This window comes from Phaenicophaeus curvirostris, chromosome 3 (genome assembly GCF_032191515.1).
Source record: "Phaenicophaeus curvirostris isolate KB17595 chromosome 3, BPBGC_Pcur_1.0, whole genome shotgun sequence".
NCBI lineage: Eukaryota > Metazoa > Chordata > Aves > Cuculiformes > Cuculidae > Phaenicophaeus > Phaenicophaeus curvirostris.
In genome coordinates this window covers 54,573,463-54,593,935 of record NC_091394.1, presented here as the reverse complement: position 1 = coordinate 54,593,935, position 20,473 = coordinate 54,573,463, and the positions used below count along the sequence as shown (strand labels likewise).

The following is a 20,473-nucleotide window of genomic DNA, read 5'->3' as shown; positions in this document are numbered from 1 at the left end:
AAGTCAGATTGGAAATCGGCATGTCTGTCTGTAGTGTTACGAGGCAGTTGGTATTTCAAAGTGGTGAGTTTAATGAAGGAAGAAGACCCCTTTCTGTGGTATTAATACCTCATGGGAAGTCTGCTGTCTTCTGGCTGAGATCACCCAATTGGTGGCAAAGACCTCAAATCATGGATGTTTGTTGATGGGATTTGCAAAGTTGCTGTTTTTCAACTGAAGTTATATTGTAGGATTCAGGATTCTGCTTTCTTGGGCTATGCAATTTTTTTAATAGGAAAAAATATTAATTGTTATAAACTTCTAAACTAATTCTAGTGCCTTGTGTTTGATCACGCTGTCACGGTTTAGCCCCTGCCTGGCCAATTTTGGCAGCTAAACCCAGGTACTTGGACTCCTGTGCCCAACCAGAACAAATGCTTGGATGTCTCTCCCGGCAGTTCTAGTGTTCACTATGTGAGATAGATTTTTCAGCCTGATCCAAGGGAGGCCAATCATCAGTGCTATTTATTTTTCTTCCTTTTGTTTGTTGTTTACAATTGTAATTAACATGATAGGAAGACTCCCAATATGCTTATGTCCTTTACGTCAGTGATAATATTTTTGTGTTTAGGTAAAGCTTCCTTAGCATTGATGACTGTTACACCTTTTGCATTCTTCTGCTGGTGTTTGGGCTGGTGCTCAGCCTTTGTAGAAGCTGAATCTTTTTAACTTTCACTTAATATAGTGTAAAATAAAATTACGAAAGCGTAATGGATGTAACATTCAAAGATGATGATTGCTTGCCAGATGGCAAAAGGCCATAAAGTTTGTCATCTTCAGTTGAAATAGGTAGTTTAAATCTATGGAGATTTTGTTAGTAACAAAACCAGAATATTGTTTCACTTAAGCAGTGAGGAGATCACTTACTGTAGTTACCAAACACATGTTCAAATCAGGAAACAGTGATGTATATGCTGCTATGGACATCCTTAAATATTTTAAAGTGGCAGAATTGAATAGGGACATATAATTTATATCACTCAAGCACACTTACATACTCAAGTTTTTAATAGCAACTTTCAAAGCTCTGGAATACTTCATTGACTTTCTAAACTTACAAAACAGAGTCATACACTTGACTCACTGAGATGCTGTCTCAGCAAAACCAATGATTACGTCACAGTAATTAAATAAGGAAACAGCATCCTTACTGGAGTCTTAAACTTGGATATTTTAGTGTCAGAGATGTGGACAGTGGGATTGAGTGCACCCTCAGCAAATCTGCCAGTGACACCAAGCTGTGTGGTGCAGTGGACACACTGGAGGGAAGAGAGAGGGACCTAGACAGGCTTGAGACATGGGCACATGCAAACCTCATGAAGTTCAACAAGGCCAGGTGCAAGGTCTTGCACATGGGTAGGGACAATCCTCAGTATCAATACACGCTGAGGGATGAAGGAAATGAGAGCAGCCCTGAGGAGAAGGACTTGGGGGTACTTGTGGATGAAAAGCTGGACAGGAGCTGACAATGTGTGCTGGCAGCCAAGAAGACCAGCTCTATCTTGGGCTGCATCAAAAGAAGTGTGGCCAGCAGGTCAGGCGAGGTGATTCTGCCAGTGATAGGCAAAATGTTAACAGATATGATTTTTTTCATATTTCAGGAGGCCACTTCTGCTCAGTTTTCTGCTTGGAATATAGCAGGCAGGCAAACCCAGCAATTTGTGCCGAGGGCCCCAAGTGGAAGTTTGTGAGCAAGAGGAGTTTAGGTTAAATGTGTCTAAGGATGTATGAAGCTCAAAGCAGCCATTTCTGTTTGCTGTTAAGGCTTATCCCCTCTTTCTCTCCCAGTTTTACTGATGGAGGGTGTATAATGAGTCAAAGGTCATCCTCCTCCATAGCCTTGGTGCCTTTATAGAAGAGCAGGCAGAAGTTTGCTTAGGGAGTGCAGAGCTGTTAAGCAATGATTTGTCTTGATTGTGCTCAGAGCTTCACTCTTCTGGAAGAAAGAAGTACAGTTTCATACCACCGTTTAAACCCACTCGACACGCCAAAGCTGGTAGGCTAAATCTTAGACTTTAAAGGGCTTTATTAAAAATGCCAGTATCTGGGGTATCCAGTCTGGGGAGAATTTTCTTTGCTGACTCCAATTTGATCTTTCCTCTTTGGTTTTTTCTTCTGTCAGATCCTGGTGCAGTAAAATAAGACATCACACGTATACACTAGGTCCAAGCAGCGGTTAATTTTAATGTAATTCCTTTCAGCCCCATTTGCATTGATGTTTAGAGGCCAAACATTAACCTCATGTTACTCTTTTGTCTATTGCTGGCACAGCACCAGTTTTTTCTTGCTGCCAGGGTTGGCGGCAGCTGCTGCTGCCCCCAGCAGCCTTTAGCTAGAGCAGCATGAGCCCCTTCCAGGCTGGGCAAGGGAGAGAAGAGGGTAAGGTGTCTTAGATTTTCCTCTTTTTGATTTAAGGAAAAGGCTCCACATTTCTCTTTCTCTTAATGTGTTACTATCCCAAATGTCTTGGTTGCTGTTGTATTCCGTACACGGCTGGAATTTCAGTGATTCTCAAAAATTAGAGTTAATTTGTCCTGAACCCTGCTTGCTTTCATGACTCCCAGCCTTCCTTAGTTCCTAGCTTCATATCAATAAACTGGTCTAAAGTCTGGAGTCCTGTTTGGGATGAGTGTAAGACAATATCTCTGGCATCACTCATATGTTTTTGGGCTAAGAACTTGTACAGAGATGGAGCTCTAAGCTACCATTCTTAAAACCAGATAACATTGAGACATTCAGATATGATCCCAAATGCAGTGTAAAAACTTACTGAAGAATTGCAGGTTTTCTATATACAGAACTGCTTGATAGAGCCTTTGCCATATAAAGTGCCCTAGAGGTTTCTCCAGAGTAGAGAGAAAACCAGAGATTTTTCTCCCCAGAGGCTGTGAAGGGTATGTCTTTTGAAGTGGAAATGCTAAAGCACAAGTACACACTAGATACTTGGTGATAAGAAGACTACTGTGCACCCAGTGAGCTATTCATTGGGTTATTTACATGTGCAGTACCCCCCTAATAGCCATTCTGCTTCATCTCCTTGTTGTGTATGTGCTGGGACAGCAGCTCTGCAGGCAAAATAAGCATGCAATTACTCGCAAAGCTTTATAAATGAGCCCTTCTATAACACTGTGACTGACAGGGCAGTATCATTTTTCTGATAGTTGCTGATATCTTGGAGTGGCAGTTGTACACTCTACTGTTATTTAATGTTATAATTGAATAAAATATCCGTCTGTTTCGTGCCTCCAACAAGAAGAGACGTTTATCCATTGAACAATTGTGAATTACTCCGAGGTTTGTTTAATAATGAAGATTTACAGCCTGGCTAATGCTGATTCCACTGTGTATGTGCATGTGTATATCAAACCTGTAAAATTTACTGTACTCTTGTTGACAGTGCTAGGAATTAGTTTTGCAGTTTGCTTTGTTCCTTTTTCTTTTCATAAACACATGCAGTGAGTGATCATATGCAGTAGCTGCTGACCTATTCCTCCACCACTGAAAACAGCAGTGAGGGATTCATTGATTGGCATTGCACTGAAGCAGATGGACATTCCAGGTTCAAATTTCAGTGCAGTGAGTTCCACAACTGAATTCGCAGAAGACAACCACATCAGGAAGTCTATGTGTATCAAAAGGAGAATAGAAATTGTTAATATTAGTAAGCTTAGCTGAAGAGGACAATTAATACATATTCTTGTAATGAAGCAAATGCAGTTTCGCTGCGAATGAAGGGACTGAGCTCTATGCTCATTGTCCTGCTCTTGTCCTCTGGAAAGGCTCTTGTCTACCTCTTAGTTCCTGTTCCTTGTTTCCTCCACACAGTACTGCCATTTTAGTAGAAACAGAAATTTTTGGAGGCATAGAGAAGGGTGCTTGAAGTTTACACAGGTTCAATGAGAGACTGCGTGTTTGAATGGAAAATAAATCTGTTGAGCATCAGTATGTTGCTAGACACCACATCCATCTCTAAAAGACCTTGACTTGGAACTTACTAAGGGCTTAGCAAGCCGTAGGAGGAAGAATTGTACATGCTTGCCTTATTCTCTTCCCTAGACATCTCCTAATAGCCACTGCTGCAGATAGGATATTGGACTAAATGGGTTTTTGATCTGACCAACTGTGGACATTGTTATGCATTATGAAAATGGGAATAATACATGGTCTGAAATCACCTTTGTACCTCCATTAATTCAACTCCTGTTCTTTATCATAAGACGAAGGGGAATGAAGAAGATGGATAGAGATAGTTGATTTTGATTGGCTTTTAACTTATGTATTGAACTTGTGCTTGAAACATGACTTGTGATGTAAATGAAGCATAACTGCATACATAACTGTGACAAATTGGTATTAAATGGTCATTGTGAAAAGTGGTGGGAGTAAAGTGTGACCTTATCTTGTTTATCAGTTCTTTCGGAAAAGTCCCTATAATTATTTCATACTGCAGAAGCTTTTCTGAGTTAGTGTTCCACGGCACCTTTTGTCTGATTCATGATGTTTCTTTCCCAAAACTGCCTGCTGTCAATTGCCACCAGTAGAGCAGTTTTTTTTTAACAGCTTATGTTAGGAAGGTTTGCTATCATGCCCTAGGTTTATGGAACTAGGGAAGGAATGTAACTAATTTAATTTTAAATGTTTGCTTATGTAGTATCATTTTCATTAAAGGTATATTTTAACACAGAAAAAATAAAGGAGGTGCAATATTGAAGCCAAAGGTTAAAGAGAATAGCATAGTAACTCATAACTGGTATGGAGTCAGTCACTCTTTGGTCTGCGATAATGTCTTCTGCAATTGATCCTGTTCAAATGAATCTGATGACTAAAGGTGTAAGTCTGTTTAGCATGACCTGGACTGGTGTTGTCTGGCCCAAAGAGTTTAAAACATCCTTCATTGTACAGGACTTTGGTAGACAATCTTTAAAAATGGGTTTTATGATAGCCTGCACTTGCACAGCCAGCAGTTTCAGTCTCACCCATCCCACTCAACTCATTCATATCCAACCTCTTCCTTTTAGGAAGAAGTTACCCATCTTAAGTAACTGCAGCTCTCGGGATGCTCTGTCAACAGGCATCTCACTCAAAGTGTTTGTTTAACCTGTGTGCAACGCTACCTTGGAGTCTGTAGGCATCAGTGTCTGTTTGGGCTGCATATGTGCCTCTGCCATCTCAACAACTTAGAGCAAGATGAACAAAAATTGCCTTTTTCGTTTGGTGTGATTAATCAGACTCATTACCACCAGGAATGGGTTTGGCTTGTGGGATGCCTTCTTGTAGTCAGAATGTCTCAGAAGAGCCAAAGGTGCTGTAAGGTTAATTGCCTTTCCCTTGTTTATTGTCTGCTTCCTAAGTAGGCTCTCTGTCTTGCTTCATGGCAAAAAAAGGGAGCTGTGTTAGAGCTGCTTAGGTATCGTGGGGCTCTTGCTTCATTCTTCGTGTTAATGAGAGAGTTCCTTAGCTCACTGACCTACCACCACATCTATACTTTCAGCAGATCTGAGCTTCTGTGCGGCTGTATGGTCGTTGGACTGTGCTGCACTACTGCTGTTAGACCTGAAAGCCAACACTATGGATTACTGACTAGTAAAATATGCAGCAAGCTTCAGGAGGCTGAAATCTCAGCAGTATAAACTGTTTAAACATACTCTTAATATTCATTGAATTATAGCTTGAGAAATAATTTGAGAAAATGAGAAGATTTATTCAGAGATCTGTCTTTATGTAGAATGGCTTGTTGACTCCTTTCCTACTTATCTGAAAGGAATATGAACATTCTGGATGATTTACAGTATGAAAGTGATTGCTAAGAGTAGTGCAAGAGATCCTTTAAAACACCTGGAGATTTTTCTCTAAAGGAGACAACTGAGAGTTTTATATATATACCTTGGATTGCGAGTCACAGTACTCGAGGTGCTGGAGTGTGTCCAGAGGAGGTCAACAAAAGTGGTGAAGGGTTTAGAGCAGAAGCCTTAGGAGGAGTGTCTGAGGGAGCTGGGGTTGTTTAGTCTGGAGAAAAGGAGACTGAGGGGTGACCTTATTGCCCTCTACAGCTACCTAAAAAGAGATTGTAGTAGGGTAGAGTTTAGTCTCTTCTCCCTGATAGCTAGTGACAGGACAAGGGGAAGTGGCCTCAAGATGAGCCAGGGGAGATTTAGGTTGGATATCAGGAGGAATTTCTTCACTGAAAGGGTTGTCAAGCATTGGAATAGGCTGCCCAGGAAGGTGGTGAGTCGCCATCCTTGGAGGTGTTTAAAAGATGAGTAGATGTACTTGGGGACATGGTCTAGCAGTGGACTTAGCAGGGCTGGACTGATGGTTGGACTCGATCATCTTAAAGGTCTTTACCAACTGAAACCATTCTGTGATTCAGTTACGCTTATATCGAAATTCAAATCTTAAATTTGTGCTCTCAGAAAACTAATGTTTGAGGGACTTGTTATTCCAGCAAGATTTGGTGCTTTCCTTTTAGAAAGATTCTTGCTAAGACTGTTGTGGAGCTTTTGACATATCTGCTCTGAAGATAGTTCTTTCTGGCTTCAAGGACTGTATTTTAACCTGTAACAGAAGAATCTCTAATTCTACTATAGCAATATATGTTGTTTGCCCATTCATAAATCGAGGCATTGTTTGATAGAAGAAAATAAACCTGTAAATTAGGGCCTGGTTTCCTACTCTGCATCAGAGTGCTCTTAAACTATAACCTGTCATGTAAATCACCTTGCAGAATCCAACATGTTAAATACAGAGAAACTGGATTTTGGCAGAAGTTTAGACCACGATAAGATGAATGTCTATGGCAGATAATTGAAGTATGCAACAGTTCTGAGAATCAAAACTCATATTCAGAGCATCTGTTTGTTTGAGCTTTCTTTGGCATTGTCTTTGCTTCCACCATTTCCAAGTTTCCGTCAGAAGCAGGGAGAGAAGCTAACCCAGTGGTGACTGCAATAAGCCTGGAAAGTTCTTAGGCAGGAGCCTGGACTTCTCTAGTCTGAAAAAAACAAAGCTGGTGTCACTTTGTGTCTAGTTGGTCTCAAGGTGATGTAGAAGGATGAGCTGAATGCTCTAATGCAATGTGATGAATAATAGCAAACTAACTTGAAGTAGGTAAATTACTGCAGTTCTTGTTTTGAGAACTATCCCTAACATGGAGAGTAGTTGGACTGAAGATTCCCAAAGGGTGTTGGGCAGGGGATCAGTGTGGAGCTTTGTTCAAAGTGGGAGAAAAGAGATCTTGGAATCAGGAGATTTAAGAAATATCAGTCTGTGAATGAGAAGTCCATGCTGAAGCTTGGACAATGCTCCTGGCTTCAGAAAAAGAAGGCTGCTGCCAAATTCAAAAGTACTTTCCTTCTGCTCTTGGAGTTTTTCTCTGAGGGATGATGCTCTTTAGTCCCCGGAGAAGGATCTCTGTATAGGTGAAGCACCAGCTGGCTGTTTTTGAGAAGTGAAACCGATACATGTTTTGCAGTCAGACTCTTCTTTTTCAGGCTTAGGTAACAAAACCAGTTGTAGATGTGCTTCCAGTCTTGCAGTGTGCTGGGGTAAGAGTTTGAAGAGTGTACAGTCCCTAAGATATGTCCTGCCCTGAGCAAGCAGCAGCATTTGATGAGGCCATCATTCACTGTCACAGATGATGCTTGTGGAGAGCAGTGATCCTGGGAAGTGGTAAATATGTGAGCTCATCCCACAGCCTCTTTTGTGACTGCCCCTACGCTCAACGCAGGGCAGGGAAGCCCTCTGCACGTCCCCTCTCAGCTCCCAGACTCTGTGTTATGCTTTCCTGGAGGTCTTCCCATAAAACCTGCCCTGCGGCGGCAGTTCAGACAAGAGGCTTGTTTTGAAAACACCCAGTCCTTCCATCAGTGGTGTGATCAGTACCAAGTATCCAGCTGTAGGCTGTTCGGGGTGGGGTTTTCTTTCCTCCCTTATCAGCCAGCTGTGGGAAGGGAGCCCGGAGTGCGTGCTGACCAGCAGTGGTGCCAGCCTTAGTGAGGAGGTGAGATCTCACCTCCCACCCCCTTGGAGAGGCAGTTGCCACCAGGGTGCTCTGGGTCCAGACCTTCCTGCCCTTTTCCCCCAAACCAGTTATTCCTGATGTGGTCTGTGTAACATCTGTAAGGAATTGCTAGGTCTAACCCACTATTTTTTTCTTGATCTCTTTTATGGCAATACATATGTATATTTAGTTGGCAAAAGTGTGATTTATAACCATTGTAGCATTCTTCTGAATGTTATTGTAACAGACAATAGTTACTGGTTTTAAGCAGCAAGGTTAAATGACTGTAAATGCAGGTATTTGACTTTATAGTAGAAACTGAGATTTGCCATTAAGTAACGAAGGTTTTGCTAAGCAAAGCCAAGGTAATGTAAATACAATATTGTTGTTTCAAAGTATAATGCTTGATAACATCTACTCAGCATAGGAATTTTTCAATGGTTATATTTTAGAACAAATATTAAAAAAAGTTTGTTTTTTAAATTTTGCATTGTAACATTCTCACACGAGTAAGTTTTAGTTGTCAACCATTCGTTGTTCGTGGGGGAAAAAAAAAGCATTATTGCTTATGATTATAAGCAAAACCTAACAGCCTTACTTTGGATTTGGTTGTTCCTGGATCTGCCTTTAGGCAGAGCTGTTTTCTTACTCCATCATTCCCATTTATCTGTCTATGCCTGGTAGGGGCTTCTCTGCACTGTGCTACCTGTGATACTTTAAGTGCTAGCACACAGAAGTTTCCTAGAGATCAGACTTGCGTGCTGCAAAGTAGGCAGTGCCTTCAGCTTTTAGGTGGCTCTTCGCATCTTCTGGCTACTCACGTGTTTTTCTCTTCCCAACAGCAGGGAATTTTGTGAGCCCTTCAAAGGGAGGAGTATCTCTCAGTCAATGAGCGATTCAGTGATTTATTTAATTACTTTGAAACTAAATATTACTTGTTAAACTGATAATCAAGAAGGCAATTATCTATTAACAGTCCTACAGATGACTCAGCAGTAATGAAAGTGTTTCTGTCTTCAATAAAGAAATCTGGATTCCTTTCTGATACCTCAGAGCTTTTAAAATGAATTGTAAATTTGACTAAAAATGAAGACCCTAGATTAGAATGCCATTTTCTAGTTGAGAATAATGAAATTACATATTTATTTTGGAAACTGCATTTAGAATTTTAATCTTTTTAATTTGTTATGCCCTGTAAGAGATAAATCTCAGGGCATAGTAGAAAGTTTATTATGGATAAAATCTGCTCACCTCATTCATTTATGTAGCTGAAATCCTCAAGTATCCTCATTTTTTTTTATATCAGAACATTTCCATTGCTCTGTTTCAAATTGGCTTGGTGCACTTAAAAATGTCGTGTTATAGGAATATTGTATCTTTTATTGTATATGCATTCATATTTGTAAGAGGTAATATAAAAGTTGAAGATATGAAAATATAATTTTATTTTTCATTGCAGCCATTAATCATAAAGCATTTTGTAAAAACCAAAAAAATGTTCCTTAAATAAAAGCTTTTAAATTATGCTTTTTATTTTGTATTTTCATTAAACTTGATTTTTTAACAGGTTTACAAAACAAAGCAATTAAAAAACCCAACAACTATGTTCAGAGTGTGAGCTCAGTCCTGTGTACTTTATAACATAAAAGTGTTGGATGAGTACAGTGAGCAAACCACTGACATATGATGGCTTGTCTCTGGCTCTCTAAGACCATCATAGAACTAGATCATTACCCATTTATACAGTACTTTCCGCAATTTTAAAATTCTAATCTGAAGGTGGTGAATAGTTGGTTTTTACTGTGTTACTAATGGAGAGTCAATAATTTGATTAATCAGGTAGTTTCAAGCATGAGTGTTTCTGAGCACATCCTTTAAAGAATGGGTCCTGATTTTTTTTTACTATTCTGCATGTATGAAAATGTGTTTATTTCTTTTCCATGGAAGTTGTCTAGAAGGGTCTGAAAGCAGATGGTATATCAAGGTACTAGTATATGAAGGTCCGTCTCATTCCATATCTCCAGTTTCAACATGTACAGATTTCTGTTAACACCCCAGTTTTGCTTCCAGGTTCACTGTCTGCAATAAGTGCAGGCTTGTAGAGCCCTTGGCAGGTACTTGCACCAATGGCAAAACCACATTAGTCACCAAAACAGAGGTGCTTTACAGACCAAGAAGTAAGGAAATTGAGGGCTGAATTCTGTTGCCATTTAATCCATTGAAGGATGAATTGTTTTACTAGATAGCCTATTAGCCAAAAGATTGTTTAGAAGTCAGAAAGGGCTGAGTAGTAGCACAGGTGGCAAATTCCAGTGCTGACAAGCACAGGACATACAAACCTATAAGCACATGAAGACAGATGCATTTTCAGCTCTAAAATCCACAGTTTTCAGATGTAACATTTAAGTTTATAATGTAATCCTTTATTGCACAGTATTTTTAAATATATTATGGTGTATTATGACATATGATGAATGACCAAGGTGAATGAGCATCTGAACAAAATGAAGAGAGGATCTTTCTTTGTGTAGTCAGCTTTTCCAGTATAAACTCTACTGCCAGCAGTAAATACATCAGATGTATTTGCACCATTATCTGTGCAAGGGGATGTTTATGTATATGACATACACTGCTCTGCACCCTGAAACCTGAGAACTAGATTTTCTGTCAGTACCATGTGCATCTCCTTTTGATTTCTGAAATATGCGATACTGCAGCAATGAGCATGGTATAAGAATCTAAATAGATCCGTAAACACATGGACAAATAGATGGATTATGGCAGACTTTTGTCACTTTGTCCCTAAAAATCCTTTATGATACTTATCTTTTGTGTACACAGTGACACTAAGGTGTCAGCCCAGATAATTTCCATTAATTTAGGAATATGTTGTGAATTTAGAAAAAGTTTTTACTTGAAAACATGGATTGTGTGTGTACGTTTTGCCAAAGTGTACGGATGCTAGTAATATAAACTATTTTCATCCTCTTTTGAAAAACATTGTGACGGTGTAAATTATGTTTGAACTGGACAGAGATGATGATGTGGCATGTGACTGAAAATATATATTTTTTAATAGATGATTCAGCCGCAGAGAGTTTTAATGGCAATGAGACCGTGGGACACAGTTCCAATGCTTCAGGGGGAACACACTGCAGGGAGATGGCAGAAACCAACAGTAATGGCAAAACAAATCTGGAGCAGGATGAGCAGCCTCTGAACCTGAGTGACAGTCCCCTCTCTGCTCAGCTGACTTCAGAATACAGACTAGATGATCACAGCAGTAATGGAAAGAACAAATACAAGACTCTCCTAATTTCTGATCTCAAGATGGAACGGGAGGCAAGAGAAAATGGAAGCAAGGTAAGATGCTTCCTCTTGCTCCACATATGAAGTGTGTAGCTTAGAAAAGGAAAAGATTTGTGAGGCCAAACAAAAGGTTATTCCCAGCTAAACACTTAATGCAATGTGTCTAATGTTTGTCACATCATTTCTCAAATGCTATACATAGGTTTGTATGCTCTGATACACTTATATGATGCATATGTACATGAAGTGTATGTGGATGTTCATGGGTGAATACATATATATATAGGGATATATTTTATTCTTACACACTGACAAAGACCGGCACAGTTCTCCATCAGGCATGAATTTTATCAGTCCATTTATTGAGAACTGTCTGCATTACCCATTTGAAATATATATATATATAAAATATGTATATAATGTAATACATATATATGTGTATATATACTGGGCTGCATATATCTATGTGTATTTATAGATGACCATCTCATTATGTATATTATGTATCTGTAGAATGAATCCGTATGAATGTTAAGTGTGTATGCCTGAGCAAATTACTACATGGGAATTATCAACAACTGAAAGGAACTGATTTGCTTCCTTCTTGATTGTTAGTGTTATACAGGCAACTAACCTGAATTAAAACTGACAAGTTTGCTTTAAGAAGCTGTAGTTCCCTGAGGGCTTTTCTCTGTATTTTCTATTATGTGGACAAGGAGAAGCAGGGGTGGTTGTATTATAGAGGAAGACCGATCCTGTAGATGTGATATCTAGATTTATAGGAATGTGTTTGTCATGAGGGCATACTGTAGGTAGGGTAAATAAATGTCATGGTATTTGTCTATTGATCTTATTGATGACAAGTTCCTGGGTTTTATCTGATAACTCCAAACTGGATCACCACTTTTACAGCAGCAATAACAGGATGTTAGTACTGAATCCAAATACTACTCATATTAGTCACTAGCTTTCAGTAGCCCACTGCAAAATAACCTGACAACATAGATACACTTTGAATGGCCATGTTTTTTTGCAGGGCTTTAAAATAGAAGAGAGATGGAATATCCAAAAAGGGACTGCACACAACTGATGTCTATAGAACAACGTTTATTTATGCTAAAGTTTTAAGTCGTGTCTTCATTGCCAGCAGAGTAAAAATAAAAACTTTGAAACATTTTTTTAACTCAAATGTCTGGTTTTGGTGGATGGAAGAGAGGGAGACCAAATGGGAGATTGTTAATCTTCACAGAATCACTAGGTTGGAAAGGACCTCCAGGATCATCGAGTCCAACCATTCCTATCAAACACTAAACCATGCCCCTAGGCACCTCATCCACCCATCTTTTAAATACCTCCAGTGATGGTGACTCAACCACCTCCCTGGGCAGCCTCTGCCAGTGCCCAGTGACCCTTTCCGTGAAAAATTTTTCTCTAATGTCACGCCTGAACCTCCCCTGGCAGAGCTTGAGGCCATTCCCTCTTGTCCTGTCCCCTGCCACTTGGGAGAAGAGGCCAGCTCCCTCTTCTCTACAACCTTCTTCCAAGTAGTTGTAGAGAGCAAAAAGGTCTCCCCTCAGCCTTCTCTTCTCCAGGCTAAACAACCCCAGCTCCCTCAGCCACTCCTCGTAAGACTTGTTCTCCAGACCCCTCACTGGCTTCGTTGCTCTTCTTTGGACACACTCCAGAGCCTCAACATCCTTCTTGTGGTGAGGGGCCCAGAACTGAACGCAGTATTCGAGGTGCGGTCTCACCGGTGCTGAGTACAGAGGGAGAATAACCTCCCTGGACCTTCTGGCCACACCGTTTCTTTCTCCTTCTTGGCCACCTGGGCACACTGCTGGCTCACGTTTAGTCGGCTGTCAATCAACAAGCCCAGGTCCTTCTCCTCCAGGCGGCTTTCTAGCCACTCTTCTCCTAGCCTGTAGCACTGCACAGGGTTGTTGTGCCCCAAGTGCAGGACCTGGCATTTGGCCTTGTTAAACCTCATGCATCTTTCTTCCTCTTTCTTGGCCATTCCAGTTTATCCAATCATCCCAAAATGTTCTCTGTAAAATCTTAATGAAAAGCTGCTTATTAGCATGGAATACTTTTGTTTCCACAAATTTTCATTTTATTGAAAATGTTCTGAATAGCTCTAGTCTTAGAGTGTGTATACACTCCAGGGCTGGATTTACTCAGTATTTTGACTGTTGCACAGTGATTCCCAAATTGGTTAATATGAATGGTATCTTAATTTGCTCCCGGGCACATTGTTCCACTGAACCTTTTATAAGCCAGTCACCCAAATATTGATAGACTCACAGGCTTTTTTGCCCGAGGTACATTGCAGCTTCTGCCATTGCTCTTACAAATATACAAATAAGATCAGATAAGAAAAGAAGTATTAATGTGGAACTCATTTATAGCTAGGACAAGAACATACTTTAATGTTACATTTCCAATTTTAATCAGTTCCAACTCAGATGCAAAAATTATGTCAAAAATGTGTTTAGAATCTGTTTTTAATGAACTGAGATGACAATCAAAGCCATCTTATTCTTTGTTATTTTACAAATTTTAAGAGGCCTGAATCATCCCCCCACACTGATTTATTCTTTCATCACTGTCATTCTACCCACTCTATACTGCCAACAATATGCAGATTTTTCTCCCCTTTTTGTCCTAGTGAAACTCGTGTTTATGTTTACAGTTCCTTTAAGTATAATATGTATTAGATATTTGGTAAAGATTACTAAGTATGGAGTGAAGCCTTCAGGAACAATACGCTCCTGGGACAAACAAAAATCTGTTAGAATTTCGTAAGCTGAGTATAGATTAAAAATATGTTTTTGTGGCAAATTTTGTATTTTACAGATTAATTCTACTCTTACTTTAAAAATTTTAAAAAAAGTTACAGAATAATTTTAGAAGAAACATACCCCATGAATGTATTAGAATTGAACGGGGCTGTACAGCACCTCAGTGTGCATATATTTGCTCTCATGCGAATCATTACTGCTGTGTTACCTTAAGCGGTATCTTACATGCTAAAGAGTCGTAGTACAAGCCCTAGATCTGATAACGGAGATCCTCTTGCCTTCCTTGGTGATTCAGGTTACTGGGCCCTTTCAGAAGAGTGTTCCGGCCATTTTTGAGCTGATGAGTTTTAAGCAATGCAGATTGAACTCTTAGTTGTGTGCAGTACCCACTGGATGTACTTGGGCAAGGGTGTCACAAGAAATGTGCCACAACTCTAATTCTTTGCCAAAAAAGAAACAAAATAAAGAACAAATACGGTTAACAGAGTACTGTAATTTACTCAAGCCACCTCACATGTATTCTTTTCACCAGAATATGTCAAGTATGTGGGCTGGTTTTTGAAGCTGTTTAGGAATTCTCCCAGCACTCTTGCAGTATCCACCCATTCACAGTTATATAGTTATCAGACATGATTAGACGTGACTAATGGCATCATTAGTAGTGATGGGTAAGCAAATGTGTTCAGCGTAACCTCTAATCACGTTTCCATGAGAAAAATCATCTGCAGTGTTCACCAAGTATCAAACCGATGTGCTGCTTCCTATAATGTAGTATTCTTAAGGTATCTTTATGCGACAAAGAATTGAGAAAAGTTATGTGAGAAGTTAATGAAGAAAATAGCTGGTTTCTAAATGAAGGTAAATACATTTTAATTATTGGGCTAGCATCACAGGAAGTAATACAATATACTTCCTCCAGCTTCTACAATGGCCCATTCAGCCTGCAGAAGATGTTACTTGCTTGAAATGGCCAGGCATCTGTGAAACCCACAGGCAAAGGGCTGGAGCTGGGAAGATCTGTTTTGTCAGATTGGCTGACGTGTTCCCTACCTGCTCCATCTGAATCTCCTTTTTAGATACGGCAACCTATATGTTTTATTAAATTCGAAGCCACAGTTTCTCTGGTCAGCTTGCATCCATTCCAATAACTTTTAAGGTTTTAAAGGTAATGCATCATATCTGAATCTAGCCACAAAAAGCCACAAGATTACAGTTTTTTTGGTTGAAAATGATCAACACGTTATACTTCCTCCACCAAACTGTGAGTTTTTTAAGGGATTTTGTTTTTTTCTGGAAACAAGCAGTTTTGTTAAACTATGTTATGGGTATTTGCTTGTATATCACTGTTTACAAGACGAATACTATCTTCACATGTGGTGATGGGCTCCACTATTGGACTATACAGTTCTGACTGTTGATTTTGTACATGCTGCAGAAACATGATCAGAAGAAAAAGCTGAGATAAAACTAGCAGTTTTCCTAACGTTTTTTTCTTTGAAAACCTGACAACTGATAGACAAATGTTTTTTGAAAATGGTTACTCGTTTGTGGAATGTTTAGAATGTATGTCTTGTCAATGCCTATTTGATGCAATTATATTCTTATGTTATGTGGAAAGTTTGCTAGATAGTGGCCTTATTCTGTGAAAGAGTCTCGGATGTCGAAACAGGGGCACTTAACGTTTCCTGAAATCAGGCCTCTCTAATGTACACAGAGTAAGCTATTAGTGCTTTGTAAGAAATATAGTTGTGGGGAATAATGAATCAAGTTTTCTTGTTTGAAAAGACTCTGATGAATCTGGAGATCAAATAACACTGTGAATGAATTCAATTCAACTTTTCAATCTACTAGAGTATACAGCCATACCTCACTTTATTGCACTTTGCAGAGATTGTATTTTCATTTTGCTGTTTTTTACCAATATAGTATTTTTACATTGAGCTGTGTGCATTGGCTTTTTTTGGACATAATGCTGTTGCACACTTAGTAGGCTGCAGTACAGTGTAAACATGACTTTTATAAGTACTGCGAAATCAAAAAATTCATGTGACTTGCTCTATTGTGATATTCACTTTATTGCAGCAGTCTGGAACCAAACCCACAATATTGCTGAGGTATGCCTGTATTACTTAAAGAATACTCTGTTCAGTCACTTCAGAATATGACTTTTTAAATTGATGTTAATACTTTTTAATCAAGAATCACGTTTCAGTGGACAGTGTAACTTTGTTCTTTGAAACCTCAGTTTCGTGTAGTGAGTATTTGTGGTAACTTTTCTGTAAAAGTGCAAATGATGAATGCAGTGGAGGGAGTTACCGAAGTATAACATAACCTTAAGTTCTGGTCCAAAATTTTTTGCCATCCACTGAAAAAAATGTTACACAAGAAAGAAGTTGGTTTTCATAGTATTAAGTGTATATATATGTAAGTATGTATATAAATATGTGTATGTATGCTTTTATTAAATGTATATTAGGAAACTGATCCTCCAGTAAGATTCAGATGTTCACAACAGTAGACCTTTTGTACAGTCATTTAGGGCTAAACTGAGGTTAATGAAATTTTGCATAGCTGCGAAAATATATACATTAATTTACCTTAACAGGGCTGGGTCTTTGTGCTATGAAAGACTTATAAAGTCCTCATCTGTAAATGCTCTGCAAATGCAGTTCTGTGAATTTAAATAGTTAAGTGCACATATAAATTATTTTAGATCGTCATATACTCACATGTGAGACTGCTGGGTTCCTGTATGAAGTCGGTGTAGCACTGAGGTTGATTTTTGATTCTTGTGCTATTGCTTTTTTTCCTAGACAATATATTTTATTTTGGGAACTCATTACATAGCTTTATCTCTTCCATAGAATTTATTTCATGAAATATAGCAAGCCCACTTTGTTTAAATGATTTTGTCTCTTCTGCATTTTGATAACAATGTTATTGTGGTATAGTATGGGAAAGCCATTTTTTGAGCTTATCAGCCGTATTTATACTGTATTTTACTTGGATTAATAAATAGTTTATTATGTCTGTATTGCAAAGGGCATTCCTAATATGTAAAACTTTTCTTTGGAATTTCCCAGATAGAAACATGTGCTACTAATCATGAACGCTTAAGAGATGCATTAAAAGTGAGGCAACAAGGAGGACACATACCCTATGTCCATTTTGTCCAGATACCTACTAATTGTGGACAGTTGGTGAATATCTTCTTTCTTTCTACCAGAAAAAAATTCTAATAGAAAAATTGGGCACCTCCAGGCCCTTTGGATGTATGGTAGGCTAAGTTAATATGCTTTATGTTTAGCTGGACTGTGCAATTGGCTGCATGGAGAAGTGCACAAGATAAGTATTTTTTCTCTAAGTCTGAAAAAAAAAAGCAGTTTTAAAGGAGAGAACAATAAATAATGATTGCTGCATACCACAATCTTTAATTATAATGCTACATTCTAATGTACGTGTCATAATTACAGTGGTTCACAAGGCAGAGCTTTCATGTAGGTTCTAAAAAGAAGGTTTTGCTTTCTGTCACTGCTTTGCTGCTGCGATTTTGAAGTGTTTCTCAGGCATTCCTCTTCAGCCTAAAGTAAAAAAAAAAACATTAATGCTTTGGGCCACTACCACGGACTGTTTGCTCCCAACTAGTGCAGCTCCAAACTAGCATCATAAAGCACTTACTCTAGGGCAGTTTAGCCTGGCAGGTTGTCCACTTGTAAGACAGGTACCACTCTAAGAAGGTCTTGTAAGACTATAGCCCTGCATGGGGTCTGAAAGCCGGAGCGTATGCAAGATCATGGGTGAAGAGTCATTTGAAGCTCGTATGTGCTGCTCTACTTAAAGCTTTCATCATCTTCAGTGGTTAGTCTAGATCTAGAGTCTTGTAATATCTGCTCTGCTGGAGCTCATCGTTAGTGAAGGAAACTAAGCACGACCATCCAAGCAGCCTGCCTTGAATAAACAAATATACAGATAAGCCTGTTGTAATCTGATTGTGCATCATGAATCCAGCTGATTTCCAAAAGCACATGTGAATTTAGCCGCAGATAGACAGCATCTCTGAGGAGTGAGGTAGAGTTTCAATGTGTTTCTTTCTCACTCTCTTTCCTTTTTAAAGATATGATTGTACCTGAGTAAAATTTGAAAGGTCATTCCTAATGTCCAGTGAATATCATCACATCTGACATTGTGTCTCTGAGGCATGTGAAGTCACTGTCTGGTTCCTCTCTGCCTGTGTTTTTGTTTGCAGGTTTGCTAGGTGAAATGCTCAGAATATATGGGAGCATATAGCTTTTTCAAAGCAAGCGGAGTCCACAAGATTTACAGTGAGAAGTAATTTATTTAAAGTTTTTCTTAACAAAATATGAGAAAGGTGTGCATTGAAGTGAGAGGTGAAATGCAGACAGTGGGAATTCAACATGTTGGAGAACAGTATTGGAGGCATTATTTACTTTTTTTCTTTCTTTTCTTCATAACTAAAACATTTCTCATTTGTTTTTTTCTTTCATCATCATTCATTATTAATATTTAAGTGGCATAGGTTTCAGCTGAATTGGAGCATTGCCATATGGTACTTATATGATATGGCTACCTTAGCTCTGAGGAGGAAGGAAAGCAGAAAAGAGTAAAACATAGTTGTCTCCTCCCTTTAGAGGTTACCCTTCTGTAGGATGGCTGTTTTGGTAGGAAGAAAATACCCTTTTTGCCCTTCTAGTTTATGCTGTCAAGCGCTCAAGTTACAGCTAACTTGGAGTTACTTAAGCCTTGGATTAGGAGTTAGTTAAACCTTTCAGAAGGGAGTTTTTTGACACCAGTGCGTGCTCTCCACAGAACTTCTTACTGCTCTCTCTTGCTTGAAGTTTGATCTTACTACCTAGGTATGGCACAAGAGGAAAACAGATGTATTTTTGTTTAAATTGTTGTATTTCATTTCTTTTCCATGGTCAGGTATAAAGTATTAAAGCAACAGCATATTTAACTGACTGCTGTTTTGTTAATGCACGTATCTTAAGAGCCTGCAGTCCAGGTGTTTGACAGCCTTATTTTATGGCTTAATTATTAAGACTAGGAAGATGCTTATCATGAAATTCGGTTTGCTGCTGTAATGAATAACATAAGAGGAGAGAAGCAAAGTCTGGTGAAAGGCATGGGCAGGACATGTTACAATACTTAGTGCCATAACACATCTTGAGCAAACAACAACATAAGAGTGGAGTAGAATTCACAGCCAGCCCCCTAGCTTTGATTTGTACCCTTTGAATTAGTGAGACAGCACAGACTGAGCCTGCAGCTCCACAAGGGTCCAGCCATCTCGTACCATTCCAACCACAGCACCAAGGAGAGGACAATCACTTTTTCCAGCTGTGCCTTAATTGTTCTCCAATGGAATTCCATCATTGCTGCTTTTCACTAGTCATTGGAAATAGTTTGTACTGAAATTCAAAAGTGAAAATGATGAAAGAAGTGAACTGAAGGTGAAATCCAGCCCTGCTGCCATCATGTGCAGGTGGTACAAGGCTACAACATCTTTTGAATTGCATCTTGTATCTTTGATGTAGGAAGGCAAGCTCAAATGTTCTGTTGAATTGTGCATCTTTTTCTTTCTCTGCCATACTCAGGTTTGTGCAAAGGCAGCAGGCATGCCACTATTTTCCACATCTCCTTGCGAGATGGATACACTACAATGGAAGCAGACAGGCCCCTTCTCTTCTCCTGTGCATGGAAACATTAATGAAAGGAGTATAAAAAGTGTATGCCAGGAATTTTGTGATCTTCTCATTTTTTCCTACCCTCTCACCTACAGAAGAGTGAGACAACCTGTCCTGTTTTCTCTTTCCCTAGTAATTCCTACTTCATACATAGGATTTTTATAGGATGGTGTTGTTGTGAAGACTGATTCCTAAATATTTGCTTTACCATTTTATCAGACACCTTGGCTTTACTTTTACCTACTTTTAGAAAATCAGAAAGCTGAGAAAATTGCGATTAGAAGTCCAGTTGGTTGTTTGGGGAAAGCGGTATAGTTCTGTGGAGACAAAAAGGTATTTCTTTTTTACTGCTTTTTATAGGGGAATTGTTACAGGCAACTGAGAAGATTTTTGGTTCCAAAAAATTTGATATTATTTAATGGTTTAATAAGCCTTTTCATTGAAAAAGAAGTTGAATTTTTAAAGCACTGTTTTTTTCCACACTTAACTCTTCTGATTTGGGGAGGTTACCCCTAATAAACGGCTAAATAGAATGTTCTTATGGAATAAGAAAGCTACAGATGCATAAAAAAAAAATCTCCGCAGTGTTCATCACAAAATATGAATGCTGTAGCATTAGCTCT

General features: G+C 39.0%; 1 protein-coding gene across 5 annotated transcripts in view; it reads left to right on the top strand.

The window, feature by feature from the left end:
* The window catches only part of NOL4 (nucleolar protein 4), a 189,269-nt gene that overhangs the window by 100,242 nt on the left and 68,554 nt on the right, over positions 1-20,473 (top strand). For all 5 annotated transcript variants that reach the window (XM_069854043.1, XM_069854044.1, XM_069854042.1 and 2 more), the window contains exon 6: positions 11,118-11,401. In XM_069854043.1, the coding sequence (XP_069710144.1) occupies positions 11,118-11,401 (284 nt within the window). The remainder of the gene's footprint in view (positions 1-11,117; positions 11,402-20,473) is intronic.